The sequence below is a fragment of the Ctenopharyngodon idella genome, chromosome 5 (assembly GCF_019924925.1).
Source record: "Ctenopharyngodon idella isolate HZGC_01 chromosome 5, HZGC01, whole genome shotgun sequence".
NCBI lineage: Eukaryota > Metazoa > Chordata > Actinopteri > Cypriniformes > Xenocyprididae > Ctenopharyngodon > Ctenopharyngodon idella.
In genome coordinates this window covers 18,748,436-18,771,023 of record NC_067224.1, presented here as the reverse complement: position 1 = coordinate 18,771,023, position 22,588 = coordinate 18,748,436, and the positions used below count along the sequence as shown (strand labels likewise).

The window sequence follows — 22,588 nt, the reverse complement described above, 5'->3', positions numbered from 1 at the left end:
CCATTTGCAAATTAATTCTCCATAATCATCTTAGTATGGCTGTTTTTACCCAGGGCCATTAAAAACAAGCTGATGTAGGCATATCTGTCTTTCCAAACTGTAATAAATTGATAGTAATTTGATTAAGATTTGTCCTCATGTAAACTGGGTTAACAAATTCTTGGCAGTGAAAAATTGCCAAGCTTAAAGACCAGGCCTAAGATGAGAACACAAGAAAGATAGAGATGCAGGCTGAGCAGGTGTGAGAAAGAACTTGTCACTTCAGGTTAATTAAAGTAGAAAGACAGACAGACACACACACACACACACACACACACACACACACACACACACACACACACAGACTCTCTCTATCTCTCTTTCTCTCTGAGGACATGAGTGACTCCCAGCTTGACTGTTTGAGAGAGAGAGTGGAAAAAGAAAGTCCCACAACCAGAATTGGGGGGACAGTGGTGTCTCATCATTAATCCAGATGGGTCCCCAAAGCCTGAAAATCTTCTCTGATTTAGTCTATGCTAATTTCAGGTGAGGGTGCACTTATCCCAGAGACAGAACTTTAAAACGTTTTATTATTTTTTTTCTCTAATTGTCTAATGTATGGCCAAAGCCAAGCTGCAACTACCATTTTAGACACAAGATGGCGCGCTACAAAGAATAAATGCTTTAATTTGGAGGATTCATATCAAAACTCTGACAGGACTGTCTGAATGTGTCCAATAGGCTTTAAAACATGTGCGATATTAAAGAGATTAAAATCATAATGTTGCCACATTTTATTTTTATAGACGCTCAATACAATGCAGAGAGTTGCTATATATTTACCCATCTGATATGTAGGTCTATCTGTGACCCTTCTGACTAAACAGCACAACATAAATGTTAATTATCATGACAGTGCAAGTCTGACACATTCTATAATCAGTCCGTCCGTCCAACATATTTCATCAATGCGAGGCTGATAATAATCACCTTAATAGTCAACACTTAGCCTACATTCTTGAAGGCATACATGAGTCAAAACATAGCCTATAAAAGACTGACACTAACGATCTGCTGTCAACAATAAACTGTGAGGCATGTTTATTTCACCACACTGTGAGGAAAAACACGCCTTTGTACTGAATTGAAAACAAAGTGTCTGTTAAACGAAAAAAAGTCAAAACCAGTGTATGCATAACAGTTTTGATGTGTTTTATTGTTTCGTGGTTGACAAGTGTGGTCACATGGTCTTCTTACAATTACAAATAGCTTACCACAATTATGTGTCGCTGTCTTGAAACTATGTTACCAGAAACTTTGTATATGAAAAAGGGTCACATTAGTGTTCCAACTAGTCTTAGTCGATTGGTTTTACTTTTACTATGCTCTGCCTAGCAAAAACACCTGTCCAAGGAGGTTCAGCAGCACCCGCAATGTATATCTGTACCAGTAGATGGTGCAAGTGTATCACGATCTACAAAGTGCTTCAAATCAAAATATTAGAATTACAAATATAAACTTTTAATAATTGTATATTTTTCTCGAGAGACGTAGTTTTGAGTAGTGAAAATATGCTGCAGAATATGGAGCATCATCAAGTAAAATAAACATTTTCATAGAAATGCCTATAATTAGGCTACCTCTACCAATGGGAAAACGTGAAGATTTACACTGTTAATGAAAATCCTTTGGTTGGTTTATATTTGATTTATCAGAGGTGTTCTGTGGCAAATACAGATAGATAGATAGATAGATAGATAGATAGATAGATAGATAGATAGATAGATAGATAGTACATTCAAATTCTACTATTTCGGTCTTAGTTACATTTTAACACATCTGAAGAATATTGATCAAAATGTGTAAGACTATAATTTTGATTATAATGATCATTTCTCCACAGCGCCCCCTCAGGTGGACTGCAGGCGGTCTTTTTACCGAGAGCCCCACACCATCTACATTGTTACAATCCTCCCATTTCCTGCAACACAACACTTCCATGTCTCTCGTGAAGGGTATGCTGTCTTATCGCTTCACAGTGGATCGTACCTGCTGCCTGGGGATTGACAACGATGGAAATATAAAGGTAAGCTACTTTTATTCGCTTTTATTGAAGTAATAAGCATGTTACCGGTAAGAGCATGCTATACTCTGTTAGACCGTGTGAGTAAGGAATACGCCAGGTTTCTCTAACGACATAAAACCTAAAAGGGGGGCATAATTTTAATGAAACATTTTATTTTATATGGTGTGCCAACCGCATACACAATGTTATTTGGTTATCTTTATCTGTTTTCTTGCCGTGGTGAGTGAACACAGGGGTTACGTATGATCACGAGCAGTTCCTCACACACACACACACACACACACACATATCAAGCTGCGCTGTTCACTTGGCAACGCCAATCGCCGTAGACGCCTTAACAAAACCACGGTTACCTTCTCCCGTATGAGGTTTACTAGTTTCCACCCACCGGTTAAAGCCATCTGAACGCACACAACCAGTAGTTGACATGCGGTGAGTGTAGTCAGTGGCTCAGAAGAGGTTTTTATACGAGTCGAGAAGACACTGAGCGGTTTTACGCACAACGCGCGTTTCTCTCACGCGTCTCTCTCTCTCCTCAGAGCGAATATGAGAGGGGTTCGCCGCAAACTGTCATTAGGTTGACAGCGATGGGCTGCTGATTTGGGAATCCCAGAGAGCTGGAAGCGCCCAGGAACACCATGACCGTGTTCAACCAGGAGAATGTGGAGGATTATTACGAGATTGGAGACGAACTCGGGAGGTACGTGATGATTTTTTGGGCGTTAGGTGAAATTTATTTCGTGCAGGTGGTTGTTTTGGATGAAGTATGTACGTATATATTTATGAAATATCTGTTTCTAATTAACTTTATGAAAACTGTTAAAAATAAAGGTTCCAAAAGAGGGTTTTCGCAGGTTCCAGAAAGAACCTTTTATAGAAGGAGTTCCAGTAGAACCTTTTTTCTTAGTGAATAACATTTTAATAATCTGAATAACCTTTTTTCACAATAAAGAATATTTTGTGTAATAGAAAGTTCTAAGGATGTTAAATGATCTTCATGGAACCATATATTCCAAGAAAGAACCATTTTTAAAAAAAAACAAAACAAAACAATGAACCTTCGAATACACCGTGTTTAAACAGCATACACAAGACACCTTTAAGTTGGTGCATAGGTCTTTTGGGGTGGGCTGTACTACTAAAAAAAGTACCTAAAAGTACCATGGTATTACCCTTGGGTTTTAGGGAATGATAATACCATTGTATTCTTTGAAGTAGCTTAAGCTACCATGTTAGTACCATTTAGTACCATGGTATATCTTAAGTGTCACAATTACTGTACCATGGTACCTCCACATTACTGGACACCCTGTAAGAAAGGGGGGGGTTGTTGCCAGGGTGGTCTCAACTCATTACTGGGTATCTCAAACCCCCCTGGAGCCAGGAAATCACTGGTTGTCACTCTAGACAGATGTTCGTACATTTCTTGTTGTAATGATCTCCAATGGCATTTATTGATTAATGGGGTTCAGATGGCTGTGAAGGCCCAATGTGTAGATTTCTCTTCTGGGAGCCTTACTTGAGAGGTTGATCAAGATAAATTGGGTTAGTCTGCTATGCTGCGACTCAATGACAATTGCATTTTTACTTAATAATTTGGCTGTTGAGGACATCCAGTCTGCAATTGATTCCATTTTGCAGGGTATCACAACTCCGTTCTTATTAAGGGATGGTCACACTACACTTTTCGTTCCATTCACACACATGTGAATGCTGGAGACTGGAAATGGAAGCTCATGTAAAGAAGTTTCACATTTACGCTGCATTTCAATGTTTGGTGGACTCTGACTAACCTGCGAATTCGTATCACTTAAAGGTGCAGTAAGTGGTATTTGAACTACAAAACTCACACTCCAATTCTAACCACCCTGCTCTGAGTCGGTCTCGAACCTCATTCTCTAGCGGCCGTCAGTGTGCAGTGGTTTACCTGCAAAACTCTCTCTATCTGGCCACTGTTACACACGCGATGCGAGTGGATGTCTGTTTATCACAGCTGACGCGCAACAAAATGCTTCACGAAAAATAAAGCGCAGTTGATGAACGAATGACAAGGAAGCACAAAAAATGAACATACAGTACACATGAGTACGCCTTCCCTCTTAGCTCTCTCCAGCGCTGGAAAGCTTTCTTAATATAAACCGGGTCCTAGCGCTTGCCCAGTCATAAACCTTCATTCCAGTGATATTCTTTTGAGCTCTTTTGTATTTTGTCCCATTTCTTTTTCTGCAGTTTTTTTTTTTCCCTTCTTATTTTCAAATCTCCCTCTTGCTCGTTCTCTCTCCTCGACCGTCATACTCCCCCTGATGCTGATTGGTTAGACATTTGTTGTTGGACTCGGCCCGACTAACTTCCAAACAGTGGATTTGAAATATCACTGAGTCCACCTTTAATGACATGTGACAAATAGAACATTGATACATCATGGCGTGAACTTTTAGCTGAATTAAAAGAAAAAAAATTAAAGATGCAGATTAGCAGCATTGTGGTGAAGTAGAGTAGAATGTATATTTTTAAATTTTAGATTTACTATTATTTATTATATGTTGAATTTATGTTTATAAAAAAGATGCCTCATGAAGTCATGACCGTTGCAGTGTCCAAAGAAATTTTACATCCTCAAAATGTGGTGTTTGTGTAATATTGTGTAACATTTCAGCATTGGTGGTCAGGAGATGGATGTTCTTTTGAACTGGTTTTCATGAGAATGCAGTTTCTTGGATTCCCATTGACTGCTCTGTGTGTGGGTGATAAATCACCACGCACATAGGGATGAGTCTGCTCCTTGTGTGGGTTGTGGGAAATCGGGCTGTTTTGTATTTAAGAGAAATATTTTATGTGTTAGTGCTCACGTAACAGCCTATAGGATGCCGATGCATTGCTCACGCTTGCTGAAATCTGTTACATAATGCATAAACGTACTGAGGGGACTTTGAATCGAATCTTGAAGATGTTCTTGTCATTGGCTCCTGAGGGATGACAGCATCTGTTGGTCGTTCTTATTGCATAATTTTTGACTTCAAAGCTGACTAGCTTACTCCAGTTATTACTGAATTAAACTGCTTTTGTAATAGAGAAGTAAGAAAGCAGTATAAAGCACTTAGGGATTGTGTTTCTCACAAGAATTGCATCAGAGTTTGGTTATTTGTAAAATGCTGTTAGTTAATTTGCATATTCATGAGTATTGATTTCATGTTTAAGTCTGGACAGCTTTTAATTGACAGTTACGTGTTTTAACTATTTAAATATGCATGACCCTTCCCTTTATTTATTGGTAATCTTTGTAATTTAAATGTTTGATTGAAAGCATCTGCTTGAATTAATTGTCATGTTTCTGTTTATGATGAGTATTGTGTATTTTATGCTGTCCTTGAATCTTTTATCATATGTAGGATACGTCATTTTACATATTCAAAATTATTTGAATAGTATTGAAGACAAAACATTTGAATATTATGGTTTCACCATGACAGCTTCATGACTAGTGATTAGTTAGGGCTATGCTATAGAGCTACTAATCCCACTATTGGATGAATGGATTGCAATTTGTTGAAGGTATCTATGTCTCTGTGTACAAAAGAGTCTGAAATAAAACAATGGGACCACCAATCATTGAAGCCCACTGGTACATTTTAAGTTCCCCATTTCGTCCTGCATAACAAAAATGCCCCCTTCCCTCCTTCACTAACAAAACCTCCAAATCAGGACCAAGAACACCATTCAATTGTTCCCAAAACAGCCATTAATTTCTTTATTCTCCTCACCACCATGTTCAGCGCTTAGCTTTGATGCCTCATCAGAATGGTCAAGCGTACCCCCCAGCATTGAGGCGTTTCTCGGCGCTTGCGTGTTACTCGGGCTTTAAGGTTAAACACACAGACTCTCTTTATGGGGCTTATGAGGCTTCAGCCCATGGAAGCTCTTAAGTGAGGAGATTTCTTTATTCTGATGGGAACTGCTCCGGGTGGTCCTCCTCAGAGTAGGAGGAGCAGTGCTCTGTTGACTAAATTTGAAGCGGGGGGTTCGGCTGGCACTGCTTTTTTTTTCATGGATTAATACTATGAGCTGCCGCAACTCGAAGGTGAAGTGTGTAATTTTTTGCACTAACAGCGACATTGAATGAAATATTCCAAATTTCCCCCATCAGGGTTATTATCGTTAACTAAATCTAATAAAAACATTTTTGTTAATTAAAACAAAGCTGAAATAAAATGTAAATATTAAATTCTAACTAAAAGACAGAACTAAAGTGAGGCGAAGCACTAAAATTATTAACTATAAATAAATAAATGGAAACTAAACTAAAACTGATATAAAAATGAAAACTAAATAGAAACATTAAACAAAAAAATAATAAAAATTACAAAAGCTCTTTAACAAAATTACTGATAATTAAGATAAAAAGTAAAACTGAAAATATAAAAGCTAATTCAAATGATGAATAAAAACTATAATAGTATATAAATAACACTAAAATAACACTGCCCCACATGCTTCATTGGATCCCATCCTTAGTCCAACCCCAAATGCTTAAAGTCCCCATGAAATCAAAATTGAAGTTTTTTGGCTTTTAATATGAATATGTTTTAACAGCCTTACTGTTATTTATAAGCTAGTGTGCTCCAAAACAATGACAAAATTCGTATTTAGAATATATAAGCATTCAAAACTTACAGTCTTTCACTTCCACCAATATGGATCAATGATTTTGATGACATCATGCTGCACTTGAGCTTCTCATCAGATTTTCTGTCCAATCAAATGCTCTCTGGAATCTAAAGTGCCCCGCCCCCTACATTATAAATAGCTGCAGCTAAAATCGGTCAATTGTTCACACATTTACTAATTTCTACATGGTGAATGGCACCAATAGCACAGAGCGGATCATATGTGCGAGTCGGCGCAGATCACAAAACCTATCGGATCCATTTGAATTCTGCACAGAATGCTATATTTTAAAGCGATGGAGGAGATTAGGAGGAGAAACAATTAGAGATTAGAAGGAAACTGAGGCTTTACAGAGCTCAACAGCTCTGGCCGAGCTGCAATATAAGCAAAATGCTGTTGGCTATTTAAAAAAACGTCCTGTTTCAGTGTAAATTACGTCAACCCATTGAATAATGCTGCACGTTCCAAGGCACTTCAGTGGGCCTTTAAGTTCCACTCTCACTTAAAACCAGATTCCAAGTGCTTTACCATATTCAAAGTACATTAAACATCACTGAACAACTTGGGAGTTGTGAGTCTGTCTGTTGGGAGTCTGTCTGTCTGTCTGTTTCATGCAGTATGGATCCTTTCTAGCCCACTCTTAGAAGATAAGCATCAGCTTTAATGCTAATGCTAAAGCGAAGATGAATTCCCAACCAATAAGGAGCTCCTCTCATTTTACAGTTCACTCAGTGATGATATCTGCGTTTCTCTATCACATTAAGTCTCTAAGACCGACTATAAGCTTGGCTGCACTCTGTCTGTCCTGCCACTAATTGGTTCCCCTTTGTGTCTGTTTGCTCTGGCTGTGTGTGTGAAAGGGGAGGAGTAGATTTTTGCTGGATCTCGCTGTCGCTTCAAGAGGCAGTGCTTCTGACTGTGTAGTTTTGAAGAGTGTGCTCCAGAGAACTTATTACCCGGACTGTGATTCTAATGAGATTCCTCCAAAAAGCTGAGATCCCAAGCAATTTTGAGGAGAGCCACTTTAACAATTCCCCCCCCCCACCCCCGTAATGATATGCAGAATATGCACGTTGTTTGTTGTTGACCTATATTTGCACCCCAGTGAAATGTGTCAGAGGGTGCTGGTGTTGAGGTTTGGAGAGTGGGAGATTAACTTTTTTTTTACCCAACCAACCATAGTGGTTAATGCATGCCTGATGATATCTACCATTTTTCTCAATGAATTTTAAATATTTATTATTATTATTTACTAATTTACTTATTTTTATATTAATATTTTACCTAGCTTTTGCCATGAAACTACTGATGTGGCATACAACCAATATATATATATATAATACCAATCCAGAACATCTTATAGGTCCAGTGTTAATTTCCCTTCCTGGATGTGACTCTAGCCCTCTAGTATCATGGTGAAGATATCTGCTGGTATGAGTGGCTATGCACACATTGCATCATTCAGAGTGCACTAGTGCGTAAACGTAGCTACTCGTCTGTCTTTGTGTGTTCAGTGGGTGAAGTTTGGGTGTCTCTTGTGAAGCCTAATGAGATCTGTGGGGGTGAGAGTGTGAGAATGTGTATGAGATCAAGAGCATTTGTGAGCGAGCGTGCCGGGAGGGTCATGGTACACTGTAAGACAATCCTGCTGTGAAGTATTAGCCTTGACCAGTGAAGCATGTGTAAGACATGAGTGAAAGTTAGAGGTTTTTTTCTCTGTCTGTCATTTTCTGTTTGGCATGGTGAATGCAGCTTTTGAGGATACAAAATATATCCTAACCCCCCCCCCAGCATCCCAAACTAACCATCTTAACTGGGCTTCCTGGATAGTACAAAGGTTAAACTGGCCACATCTGACCACAGCATGTTAATCAGTGCCTATAAAGAGACATTGTTAGTCATCAACAAAAACATGGCAGTTTTTAATGCTTTTTTTTTTTTTTTTACCTCCTTTCTGCTGTTGATGTGCAATAGGTTTGGTCCAGTTCTGCATTCTGAGGGCATAAAGCATCTTTCTCAATTTAAAGCCACTTAAAAAGTAGCCCTGTATTCTGCTGAAATGCAATTTATATGTTGCTTACAAAAAAGTATTTCATTAGGAATAATATATTGGTACCATATTGCTTATAGGTCAGTATTAGAAATATTTAAAGGGTCAGTTCACCCAAAAATGAAAATTCTGTCATTAATTACTCAAACTCATGTCGTTCCACACCCGTAAGACCTTCGTTTATCTTCGGAACACAAATTAAGATATTTTTGATCAAATCTGATGGCTCAGTGAGGCCTCCATTGGCAGCAAGATTATTAACACTTTCAGATGCCCAGAAAGCTACTAAAGACATATTTAAAACAGTTCATGTGACTACAGTGGTTCAACCTTAATGTTATGAAGCGACGAGAATACTTTTTGTGTGCCAAAAAAAAAAAAAAAAGACTTTATTCAACAATATCTAGTGAAGGGCGATTTCAAAACACTGCTTCATGAAGCTTCGTAGCTTTATGAATCTTTTGTTTTGAATCAGTGGTTCGGAGCATGAAAGTCACGTGATTTCATTAAATGAGGCTTCGTTATATCATAAGTGTTTCGAAATTTCAGTGGTTTCAGTGGAAGTTTGATACACGCTCCGAACCACTGATTCGAAACAAAAGATTTGTAAAGCTTCGAAACTTCACGAAGCAGTGTTTTGAAATCGCCCATCACTAGATATTGTTGAATAAAGTCCTTTTTTTTCGCACAAAAAGTATTCTCATCGCTTTATAACATTAATGTTGAACCACTGTAGTCGCATGAACTGTTTTAAATATGTCTTTCGTAGCTTTCTGGGCATCTGAAAGTGTTAATTACCTTGCTAACAATGCAGGCCTCACTGAGCCATCGGATTTCATCAAAAATATCTTAATTTGTGTTCCGAAGATAAACACAAGTCTTACGGGTGTGGAACGACATGAGGGTGAGTAATTAATGACAGAATTTTCATTTTTGGGTGAACTAACCCTTTAAACTCATCCAAATTGGCAGATATTGGATTTTTAATTTATTCATGCTTACTTGCTTGATATTTACATTTCAATTACCTTTGCTGTCATCTAACACATTTACATTATATTTATTATATTCACTTGTAGCTTTTAATTTATTTACACAAAATGTTAAAGAATTTTAAAATCAGCCATTTATCAGTTATTGGCCAAAAGATTTAAATAATTATTGGTATCAGCTAGAATTGTGATACCTTATATTACAGTAGACCCTGGTTTCACAGACAAGGATTAAGCCTAGTCCCAGGCTAAAATGCATTATTGAGCTGTTTTAACTGATATTGCACTGATATTTCTTAAAATATGTCAGTGCCAATTTTTTTTCTCAAGATGCAGTATTGTTTTTTCTAAGGCATGTTTATAAAAGCTACTTAAATGCCGTAATTTAATTAAGGCCTACTCCTGGCTTAATCTAAGCCCTGTCTGTGAAACCAGGCCTAGATGTTTTACATATGACAGATCATTTATGCATAATTTCACAGCACAGGATAGTCAGTAGTAAAGCATTTGAGACTGTGCTCTTTTTGCAGTACTATCAGCCAATCAGTCAGTGTTGTCAGCCATCATTTTCCTGTGGCTTCAGAGTAAATAGTCCCATGACATTTACAGCTCAGGTGATTGGCTCTAAAACATTGTCCAGAGCTGACACCCATGAGTAAAGATGTCAGAATTCAAATTTGGTTCCTGTGTTAGCTGAGGAACTACCACTGAAGTGAATGATAATGCTGACAGATAGCTTTCTCCAAGTAGAGCTCCTTGAATGTGTCAGTTCTGTTCTCGTTTCCTGTGATTAACAGAAACCCTGGTCAACTGGAGAATGCTATGAGCTTTGGTGTAGGGAGATTTAATGCATCATGCAGCTGGTGGCCTGTGTGTGTTTATACACGATTAAATATGTGTGTACTGTACATAGAAACCTGGTTACTTTTTGTGCCACTCCTTCGACAGCTGACTTGACTGGACTGTGAGATTATAATATTCTGCTTAATAACATTTGAATTGTATTTCTTTTATACTTTGTTTGAGACATGAATGCTTTGTATTCACCACAATGTCCTATTATTTAAATAATTTAACAGTTTTTATTTCATAATGAGCATGGCATGGTGCTATTTACATTTTGAAACCATTCATCATGCCTTTCTTATATTCTCTCACCATGTGCTAGAGTGATCTTGTGTGGGTATAATTGTGGGTACAAATGCTGTTTTATCACAGCCGCTTATTAGAGTTAATACCTCACGGTGTTGTCATACACACAAGAGACCTCTTGCAGAGTCCAGGATGTGTTGCTACAGTGGATCATAGTCCATTAATCAACTTTATTTGCAGAGCCAACACTTCTTCGTTCAGTGCTTGGTTTTATGTCACCGTAATGATTGTGCGCATCAGCCATGATGGGGCTATTTAATGTCAAGTGTTAGCATGTGAATATGAATAATAGGAATCCCCCTCCTGAATCATGATTCTTAATAGCAAAATACTGCGACTGACTGGCTGTGTCTTGGAAGTTTAAAGGTGGCTTGACCAAGAGCTGTGAAACAACATTTCCTCAGGCACATTTGTTAATATTCAGCAGTAAATTTGTGTGAACATGTTATGAATTTTTCTCACAGATCTCAGAGCACCAGCACTGTTAATGCTGTTGCTAAGCTACTGCTGAAGTGATGTCGTGGAAGGAATTCAGACTCCCTGAGCTGGATATCAAGTGCTTTTCTTCATATCTTGTAAGCCATTGTCATTGCCTTGTTGATCATTTTATTCGCCTTTTAGCATCATTTTTATCCGTTGTTTTTACTTAGACCAAGTATTTGACCCTATTTAAAATGGCAAGAGATGTATTGTCACAATTCTGCTTGAAGCGAGTCCAGAATAGTTAATGCTGGCTAATCACATTCCTAAAAGCTTTCTTGTTTTCTTTATAATTGTTCTTTTATGGAAGGGGTTGAGTTACTATATCCTCAGTTACTGTTAAGATGTCAATACTAAAGCTTCAGAATGTGCTTTCAACGCTCATGTTTTGACAGTAAGCAGTTTTTTGTCGAAACCAGGTGAATGTCAGTTTCTGTCTACATTAGGGCATTTGGAAGATAAGGCCCGCAGCAGACTTCAGGTCTCCTCCCCTGGGTTGCTATGGGAACCACCCATTTATCCAGTTCTTTCCAGGCGTAGCTATCATTTAGGTTTGGTCATCTGTGGGGCTTCCTCCATTAGCAATGCTTCCTTAAATGAGGTCTGATTGGCTGAATGCGAGACAGTCCTTCATGCTCACGGGAGAAGTCCAATTAATCGGACAATGCTGATATTCTGATTGGTTACACCGTTTTGATTGAATTACAAATGTGAGCTTGTGTTATAGCTGGATTTTGAGCACTCAAAAGTAGTAATGCCTACTTCAGACCTAGTCATACACATTTGCCACCGGTGCCTCTTTGCACAATGTGTTCTTTGTGACTTTAAATCCACTTGAAAGGACAAAATTACATTCCACTGACATGTCAAATGCCTTTCTGGACAAATCAAAGAGATTTTTTTTTTCTTTTTTTGGAATGCCAAGGATAAAATTTCCCTATTACCTCACAGATATCACCGGAACTAGTGTTATTTTTTAAATAAAAAACGAGTGACCCAGCCTTTCAAACTAGCCAATCAGAAAATGCTCTCTGCCTTTTACATTAGCATTAAAAAGTTTGGGGTTGGTAAGAATTTTTAAAATATTTTTAAAATAAGTCTCTTCTGCTCACCATGGCTGCATTTATTTGATGAAAAATACAGTAAAAACAGTAATATTGTAAAATATTATTACAATTTAAAATAACTGTTTTCTATTTGAATATATTTTTAAAATCCAATTTATTCCTGTGATGCAAAGCTGAATTTTCAGCATCATTACTCCAATCTTCAGTGTCTCATGATCCTGATTTAATGCTCAAGAAACATTTCTTAACATTTCTATATATATATTTTTTATTGTAAACGAAGCATGACCTATTTTATTTATTTATTTATTTATTTATTTGCACAATGCAGAGACAACCAATGAAAGTGAGTTCCCCTTAGGAAATTTTTACCTTCAAGTTGCCTTAACCAGTGAAGTTAAGAGTGCTAGCTGTAATAAATAATAAGATATTAGTCATATACCTCGAGAAAAAAAAAAAAAGAGAAGGTGCAGAGAGTTTTTGCATGTCATTGCCCTTTTTGTTTTTCCTTGTGACCGAATCTGTCAGTTTCAATTCCATAGAGGAGTTTTGTTTCATCAAACAACAGCGCAGTTACACCATGTATACAGCGGATGTAGCACGCCTTAAGTTGACACGTGTATTTTTGACGTGCTGTAAAATATAATGTGTTGATTTTTTTTATGTATTAAAAATACATTTTTACAGTTACTTCAAAATTGGTGTATACACATTTGAAGCAATACTACTGTAAAGTAAATTATTTTGCTATAGTTTCAATTGTAAATTTTTAATTTTCCTGTTGCTGAAGTCTACCCTGAGCTGATTGGTTTGTGTTAATGAGTATTCTGAGATGATAAATCTGCATTTGTGTAGACATTGAACACCAGTGTAGTTTTTTTTTACTTACTCAAATAGTTAAAATTATAGGTAAAAAAAAAAAAAACATTATGTGAGCTTGTGGCTTTCTTATAGGGGATGTTTAGCAGTATATGTTTCATGCAGAGTGTGACCTGGCAAGCCCACATTAGTCTAAGTGTTACCTGTCTCTGAGTAGGATTGCTTATCAGCTCCTGCTGATTGTACACACACAAACCCAGACAATCTTGCTCTAAAGCCCTAATATCCTCATCTCAAACCTCAGAGTGTGTCAGCTCTACTCCAACCACAGCTCTGTTTCCTTGGTTACTCCTGTGTGGCACTATGGCACTAAGAGATATTGCATAACGTGCAGTTTGGGCGCTAAAGATTATTGGGCCCTTTTCTCTCTGAACTGTCCACCCACATTCATTTTTCGCTAATGAACCAGTATATGACTCACATATACATATTATTATTTCAAATTATGCACATCTAAATGGGCTCATTTCTTGTGTTAAGATATATAGATGTGTGCCCACCCATTGCCATTAAGCATATATGAGTAACCAAACATTTTGCAGACATGCTTTGATGGCTGATACTTCTGGTCAGATGTTTTCACTCTGTTAAAGTATAGTAGGCAGATTTTTGTGTAATGTGTCTGTGTTATAGTCTAAAAACTCTCTAAATCCCAGTTCATGTTTAATTGCGTGGGATGACACTAGCAAGGCTTATTTAATTACACTTGGACCGGATCAGCGGGCTAGAAAAGTCAGTTCAGACTCTGCCAGATTCCTTCCAACAGACTATTCTCTGACCCAAACAAAACTCAGTTCACCAATGGAAAAGAGGTTCGCTGTATTTTGAGTACAAAGCTACAGAAAATACTGACTATACTGAGCACATTCAGCATTGCATTACAACACCATTTGCTTTTCAGTTCGATTTTAAATTTGTTCCTGTAAGGCATTTTAAATGTGGTAATGTAAAAACTGAAGCTTTTAAAAAGTGTTTTTAACATCCTTTTATCATCAGTTCACATTCATTATGTTAAAATGTAACATTTTTGTCAGATTTTGTCTTTGTTAATTTTTAATCCAAATGTGTCCCTTAACTCTAAAGTTGACATTGGAACATTGAGTGAACTACGGTAAAAGCGATATGCTAAATGTAACTTATCGATAGCAAAAGTGCTTTTGGTTCCTGGAAAACTGGCAGATTGCCTGGCCCACGGCCTGTGATCTTCATGCTGTGTTAAAATCACTCTATTGATCTGACAGCATGTGCATTGGTGTACCTAACCTGTTTGTATGTGTGTAGTCAGCATTTCTAAAATAGTTAATTTTGCAGTTTCTTCTTGGATAACAATGAATCTGTTAAGACTGAAGGTACTGAAGGTTGTACTGTCACTGATACATTTTCTTTCAAACCAGATACCCCAGATTGGTATTTCACTACTAATAGGTTATTACTTGTGACTGATGACTACTGTTAAAGGGGGCGTATAATGCTATTTCATGCATTCTGACTTATTTGCCCTGTTAAAGAGTTTGATTATCATGCTAAACATGGCCAAAGTTTCAAAACACGAGTTGGACGTATAACAGAGTATTTCTGTGCCAAAAATACTCTTCCAAATCCTCAGGAACTTCGAGGTTTTTTTTTTTTCAAGTATGGGCCTGAGTGATGTAAACGGGGGCGGAATTCCTTGTACGGGCACTTCTCGCGGGAGGGCGCGCGCGCACACTTCGACCAGAGAGCGCAAGAGCACGCCCATCAACGCGCGTTCGGCTTTACGGAAGTTGTCGGCAGCGCTGCACAGGTCACAGGACTTCACAAAATCAACAATGTCACCAAAGAAGTGTGTTTTTGGTTGTGAGGGAAAGATAACCTTGCTTCCCAAAGAACCCAGCATTAAGTGGAGCTGAGAGTTTTGTGCTCACGCATTACATTGATCTACTCTCGATATTTGTCATTAAAATAACCATAGAAACTGATAGTTTCAATCACTTTTTTATTGGTTAATATCTCGTGTTTTTCCGTGGCTGTTCGAGCCCTCGGGATCTGCGTTTATGGTTTTATAAACAAGGCCCAGTTCTATGCTGGATTTACAGATCGTTTGAAACTGAAAGATGGAGCGTTCACAGTGATATGATCCCTGTCATGAGTCGGAACCGCAGGTGGTGAGTAAAACTGCTTCAGATGTTTTGTTGGCAATAGGCGCCTAAGTGCATATAATGTAAGCAATACGAACGTAGTGAATTCAAAAAATTCATTATTCATCATTCACTATACGCTATATTCATTATAGTGATTCAAAAGTTATCCATGGATAACGCGATGGTGTGTTTAAATATATTTGTTTAGCTATCCATTGATAGCTTGCAGCCGATCTCTACGCAAAAGCTGCACGTGCTTGTGACAGCTCGCCACTCTATCTCCGCTCACAAGACACGCCTCCAGGCACTCGGCTGTTTTCGGAAAGACTCGGTACAGCATATGTATCTTATAAATATGATAATAAAAGACTTTTCGGCGATATGAAGGATGCTATACTACTCTATAGGTACTTAAGATTAACATGAGATTGGCAGAAACTGTGTGTGATACCCCCCTTTAAAGGGTTAGTTCACCCAAAAATAAAATTCCTGTCATTAAGTACTCAACCTCATGTCGCCCAAACCCGTAAGACCTTCGTTTGTCTTCGGAACACAAATTAAGATATTTTTGATGAAATCCGAATGTATCTGATCCACACATAGGCAGCAACGACATTGCACCTTATGAGGTCCAGAAAGGTATTAAAGACATTGATTAAAATAGTCAACGTGACTACAGTGGTTCAACTTTAATATTACAAAGTGAAAGGCAAAAACAGAACAAAAATAACGACTTTATTCAACAAATTCGTCTGTCCCCTGTCATTCTGCTACGCTATTTTGTTGCAGAGCTTCAACATTTACGTCCGAACAACGGCTCCGTATTGGGCGGCTCTGGTCATGTGAGCAGCACAACGCATGCATGTGATGCAGGAGCTGGCCAATACTGAGCCCGCGTTCGGACGTAAACACTGAAACTCTGCAACGAAAGTAGTGTAGCAGTATGGTAGGGGACAGACGATTTTGTTGAGTAAAGTCGTTATTTTTGTTCTGTTTTTGCACACAAAAAGTATTTTCGTCGCTTCATAATATTAAGGTTGAACCACTGTAGTCACGTTGAACGTTTTGATGATGTCTTTAGTACATTTCTGGACCTCAAAAGGTGCAATGTTGTTGCTGCCTATGTGTGGATCAGATAACCTCAGATTTCATCAAAAATATCTTAATTTGTGTCCTGAAGATGAATGAAGGTCTTCCGGGTTTGGGACGACATGGGGGTGAGTAATTAATGACAGAAATTCATTTCTTTCCCCATTACCGATTAAAATAGAGAAATTAGTATTGTTAATCCAGAGCTGTCCGCTGAACACAGTCTTTTTCGGTTTCGGCCCAGAATTTTCATTTCGGTGCATCCCTAATTTAAAGAGCCCCTTATTAGAATATTAAGTTGTTAGCTTAGCAGCAGGCTAATAGCAAACTCTATTGAAATCGAATGCAAGCAATTTCTATAGTTTTGTGTGGTACACATGAGCGCTCATTGGCCTTGTTTGATATTGGCAAATCACTGGCAGCCTGTTATGGCTCAGGGCCTTCATCATTTGTTAAGTTCACGCTGTTTTCACCTTAGTTGTCGATTCCATGCTCAATCTACTCTCTGTACAGCTTTTGTAATTAATTAAGCCCCAGCTATCCAGCAAGACTAATGCTGTGCCCCACCATCTGAAGCACGCCAAGTTAGACTCCATGCCTTTATGATGGTTCAAAAAGTAGATGTTTGGCAGGAACGCTGGCTGCATAAGGTCTGCTGCCAGGAGGCAACTTTGTTTTCTAAGTCTCGCAAAAGAACAGCTTGGACTGGAGACATGAGGAAGCGAGAGGAAATGAGGGTAACTGAAACAGCGCCATATTCCCAGGTGTGTCTCCCTCGCTCAAAAGTTCAAAAGTGCAAGGCTTTCAATAAATGGTGGGATAAATTGTATGATAATCCTGATACTGTAGTGCTTTCAGAATTCAGAATTATTTATGGATCAGACCGGCTTAGATTATGAGCCACTCTTATCGCTGGGCTCTTTGGGTGTAATAATATGGGGGTTGCTGAAAGCAATCTGGGGGCCGGTGTTGTGCTAACCAGTCAGGCACCCCAGTGAACAGCCTGACGAGCCAATGGTGGGCCGGCACAAAAGCTGCTTTGTCATAAAGCTTGCAGGGGTCGAAACCCAGCCGACATGATTATACAAAGTAGTTATTATCAGACGAGGCAGAGGCCAATATGAAATGTACACTGTAGTGTTAATGTTATCCTTTTTTTTTGCTTTTTTCCCTCCAATCATAACCACATCCAACCAATTTTTTGTTAATCTATTAATTTGGGGGGGACCTTTTGTCCAAAAAATCCTCAATTGTGTGGTGTCATTACAATAATTTTACTGCTCCCAGTCGAGTCGGAGCCTCTCCAATCCCAAATCGGAAATATTAAACGTTTAATATTTTCGACTCTTGATCGGGCTGCCTCCGACGGGATACCCACAATAGCAAATTAGAGTGAAACAGAACAAACGCAAGAGTCCCAGGCATAAAGAAAAAATTACAATAAGAAAATCTTATTATTTAACCTTTCTATGAGTAGGCCATATTACTTAAGATTTTAAAATGTCATATTTATGAATGTATTTCTATTTAAATATATTTATATTTGTAATTATGAATAATATTTATTGATTTTTTTTTTTTTGTAAATAAGTTTTTACTTTAAAAGTATATTGTAAAATGTAAGAATAATTAATTAAATAATTAAGGTATGTAAACTCACATGCATTCAAGGTGTAAAAATATTAGGGTTACTACTTTTTATTTGATTATGTATTATTGAAAAACCATAAGAAACCAACATGATTACAAAGAATAAATTAATAATAAGAAGCTAATGTGCTTTAAACCTGATCAGGTTTTTTTACGAGATTATGTGATTGACCCTTATAGTAACTTTTTATATTATATTAACCAACAAAAAGTACCTGGGATTTTCTTGTATTTGGTTGTTGAATCCCATCTGAGTTGAAACCCTTGGTTGAGTTTTCCCTTCACGCATGCGGATGGAGGCCTTTTGAGACCACTTTCATCTCACTGCTGCTATTCTAAGCTTGCGTGACGTTGATTTGCACCAGGTGAAAATGCATCTCATTTCCACAGTGTAAACACTCTAAAAGCAAGATGGGAGCAAACACATTCCCTGAGCCACCTGACAATGACTCCTCGAGGTGGTGAGACCGAAGGGAATGAAACCAAAGCTGGAAAAAACCAACAGCTCACTTGGCATCTTGAAAAAAAAAAAAAAAAAAAAAAAATACCGTCAAGGTTCAATATATTTTTTTTTCTTTCCAGTAAGCATCACAGATCTCTCTTGTGAATTGTGCATCTTTATTTTGTTCCAAGGTTAGTGGTCTGCCGGTTTTTATATCGATATGTGGTTTGTACTCAAATGAAAGGAATGAACTGTTTCTTGAATTTGTCTTTTTTTCTGCTTCCTTGTTCTCCTTTGCCTTTTTCAATTTCCCGCTCAAATGAGCAAGCTAGCGTGCAAAATTGGTAGGTGTCCTTCGTAATCGACAATGTCTACACTCTGCATTTTAAAAAGTGTTGACAGCTGTCTCATTGTGCACTTTTCTGAGCAATATTCTGCAGTCATTCAATATCAAATGCATTTTCTGCAGTGTTTAGGTTTTACTGCTGTGTGCTTACATTTCACATGGCTTCAAATAAGAAGAGCAATTAATTGTCGTTCCCTTTGTAAAGTGGCTCGGTCTAGTGTTTCTCTCTTTGGCACACGCAGAGGAGTCAGCAGTCACCGACGAGGCTGAGTAATGGGTTCAAAGGTCACTGTTCGTGATACGCTGACATTTTATCTGGTATTAAAGTGTTTTGATGAGTCCATCACTCTTTTTGATGTGGATTACAGCAGGATTCTGCGCTCCAGCTGCGTTTTCTTCCTATTGCTCTGTTGAGCCTGGTCTAAGAACAGCAGGAGGGTGGATCTTCTGAGGCAGTGACAGTCTTAGAATTTAACAGTAGATTCACTGGACACTTTGCTATGTGTTTAGTTCAGTTTATATTACAGGGATAATTCTCACAAAAATAAAATCATTTACTTTCAAACCGGTATGACTTTTTTTCTGTGGAACACATAAGAAGATATTTTAAAGAATGTCCAAGCTGTTTTCTTTCATAGAATGATAGTGGAGGGGTGCTAGGGACTGTCAAGCTCAAATAAATCCATCCATCCATATTTTCTTAAGCCGGAGTTGTTATTCACTGAAAATCTTGCTTAACATTCGTGTTCACCATTCACTTCCATTGTATGGAAACAAGCAGCTTGAACATAGCATTATATCTTCTTTAGTTGCACAGAAGAATGCCATTAGATGCCGGATTCAGACTAAATCATATCATCCCGTTTTTGGCACGATTCGTTTGACAGTAGGGTGTGTGGAGATTTGTAAATGACAATGGGCATCGCAATGAAAGAATTTTTTTCCGGTTCTCCACGATGGGTTCCGTCACATCTGTGACATGGACCAATAGGAGCACAGAAGCCCATCTGTACGCCGCTTTCAAACTTGGCGAAATGAAAAAGAGACAATGGTATTGGTGCTGCTAGGTGGAATTATGCAATAAAGGAAAGTTTTGTGGAGTTATGCAAACAATATGATGTTCCTCGAGGGACTATCACAACAGAGAGAAAAAAGATAAATGCTGGTAAACAATAGCAGAGCAACCCAGTGAGTACTGGAATTAGCATTAAGCTAACATGCCGCTTCAGTAGCATGTTTGCTAAACGTTTGTTTACGTTCTTATTTCTGGAAGTCAGTCACTAGTTCTGCCTTCTCGATAACATCTCACACGTCACACACGTGGGGAAGCAATGTGTAGTCTGAAAGGTTACTTGTCCACAACATAAGAAGAATTTAAGTGTCATAATCTGACACAGTGACAGTAAGAGACAAAAATATTGTGTAGTCTGAACCTGGAATTAGTTTGTAATGACAAGGGGGACTAATGACATTATTGTTATTTTTGAATGAACTTTCCCTTTTAATGCTTCAAACATGACTAAAAAAATGTGTTATGCTGCAGTGTGAATGTATCGTCTGATCGTGTCTGATAATGGTTGCTATATTTATAGACACAGATTTAGTGTGCTTTGGGTTTAAACATGCAGATTTGTCTATTTGTGACTTTAGCATTTAGAATATGCAATAGAATAAAATATAATTCAAAACAGGCTGTTAGTTCATTCCCTTGGTCAGCAAGAGATGAGGCATCTGTGTATCTCAGTGGATAAAATGCTGCATAATGGCTGTGCAGCACAACAAAGGTGCTCTGAATCCTAATGGCAACCTGGACTGGTGTTCAACCGCACACAGAAGGGAGGGTCATTTGGAAGAAAATGCATCAAAAAGAAGTAAAACAGATGTACAATAGTGAAACCAAGAAAAAGGGAACAAGCCCTGGAGATAGTGGCATTCGATCAGCCCCCCTCTTTATTATTCGCCCTTGATCATTATGTCTTCATTGTCGTATAGGTGATTTTTGCCATGCCACCGGGTCAGACTGATGCTGGGGATTTTGACAATGACATTCAAATCCTGCCTGAAGAATGAGCCAAGCACAAGGAATCTGCATTCAGACCACGTTAACCCACTTAAATATTCATCCAGAGCAGTGCTGGCTGGTTAGGACTGTCCGTGTGTGTTACGCTAATGGCACTGAGTGCACCTGGCATTATGTTTTCATTAGTAACCCACCACTTAGTGAAGGATCTCTAATTTTTCAGAGTTTCTTACCTGCCAACCTTTTATATTTGCTCATTCATGCTCATCCTCACCCTGTCATGACAAAGGCTTCCCATCTGACAGGAACATCTCTGATCTTATTTGCGCAGCTTGTTATTTTGCATTTCGTACAAAATGTAACAGGGCAAGAGTCTGCTTTCATTGCAACCCAGAATTGCTTTTGACACACACTTTTGTTCAAAAAGCTCAAAATTATCCATAATTGAGTATTCATAAGATAACAGGCTACATAAAAGACTAAAGCACCTGCAAACAAAGTGTTCTCCTGTGGGAATACGCCCCTGCACTTGTATGAGTTGTGGAGGGATTGACTCATACAGCCAAAATGATCATTCTGGAATTAAATTACTTGAATTACTACATTTATATTAAATGAATGGATACATATACATTTGTTTTAGTTATTTGGTGGTTTTCTTTATTATTTATGTATTGTAGTGGGAGAAAAAAAAAGACAAATAAAAAATTAGGAAAAGCACTGAAATGGAAATAGTATAATGAAGCTATGAAAACTTATGTTCTTCTCATCATGCATGGGGATTGCAGTGAATCAACAATAAACAGTGATCCTCGCAATAAGGGTTTCACGAGACGAGTGCCAAATCATCATAAATGTGATGCTGAATCAAACACACACATTCTGCAAATGTGGTTTTCCAAATCAGCATTCTTACCCATTTGTGTTGAGTAATGCAAATCTCTCTTTCTTGGCTTTCCTGGTCTAAAGATCTTTTCAGGCAGGCCCGGACTGCGATAGGTACACAGAAAACAGGACGCAAAAGGGAAACAGAGGCTGTTCACATCCCTCCCTCTAGTCCTCCTCCACAACCTGGCTCAAGTTTCACTGCAAAAGTTGGAAGCCTCTTTCCAAAGAAGTAACAAAGAACAACATAATCCCTCGCAATAGTGTGTGTCTGGGCGTAAAAGCTAAGTTTGCTGGCCCTCTTTGTTTACATAATTTTTGATGTGTCCTTTAGGTTTAAACATGCAAATTAAGTCATTATTAATGATAGGCTATTTTGCCTCATTGAGGTTGAGCGGGAGTGTAACTTGCACTTAAAGCATGGGGTCTCTCCTATGGGAATAATTACAGAGTGGGATTTTCCACTGAATGGGTTGTTGACATTTAGGCTTGTTCATAACCTGGCCATGGAGCGCTGCTCCAGTTGCATTACAAAGTTATACTATTACATTTCCCCCTGTCCATTTATTGCCCCTTGTCATCTGTATAATATCTGTCTTGTGATTGAAAAATTTGTTTAAAATGACAATTGATGCAGAATTGATATTGATATAGAAGGTGTGTATGCTGGCTTTATTGCTAGGAGA

The 22,588-nt window shown here is 38.1% G+C and overlaps 1 protein-coding gene across 3 annotated transcripts in view; it reads left to right on the top strand.

Moving 5' to 3' along the window:
- The window catches only part of dapk1 (death-associated protein kinase 1), a 71,697-nt gene that overhangs the window by 1,014 nt on the left and 48,095 nt on the right, over positions 1–22,588 (top strand). For 2 of the 3 annotated variants that reach the window (XM_051895058.1, XM_051895060.1), the window contains exons 2-3: positions 1,883–2,065; positions 2,605–2,765. In XM_051895058.1, the coding sequence (XP_051751018.1) occupies positions 2,704–2,765 (62 nt within the window). In that variant the 5' untranslated portion in view covers positions 1,883–2,065; positions 2,605–2,703. Of the gene's footprint in view, positions 1–1,882; positions 2,066–2,352; positions 2,498–2,604; positions 2,766–22,588 lie in introns of those variants that run through there. The other variant, XM_051895059.1, reaches the window with a different exon arrangement.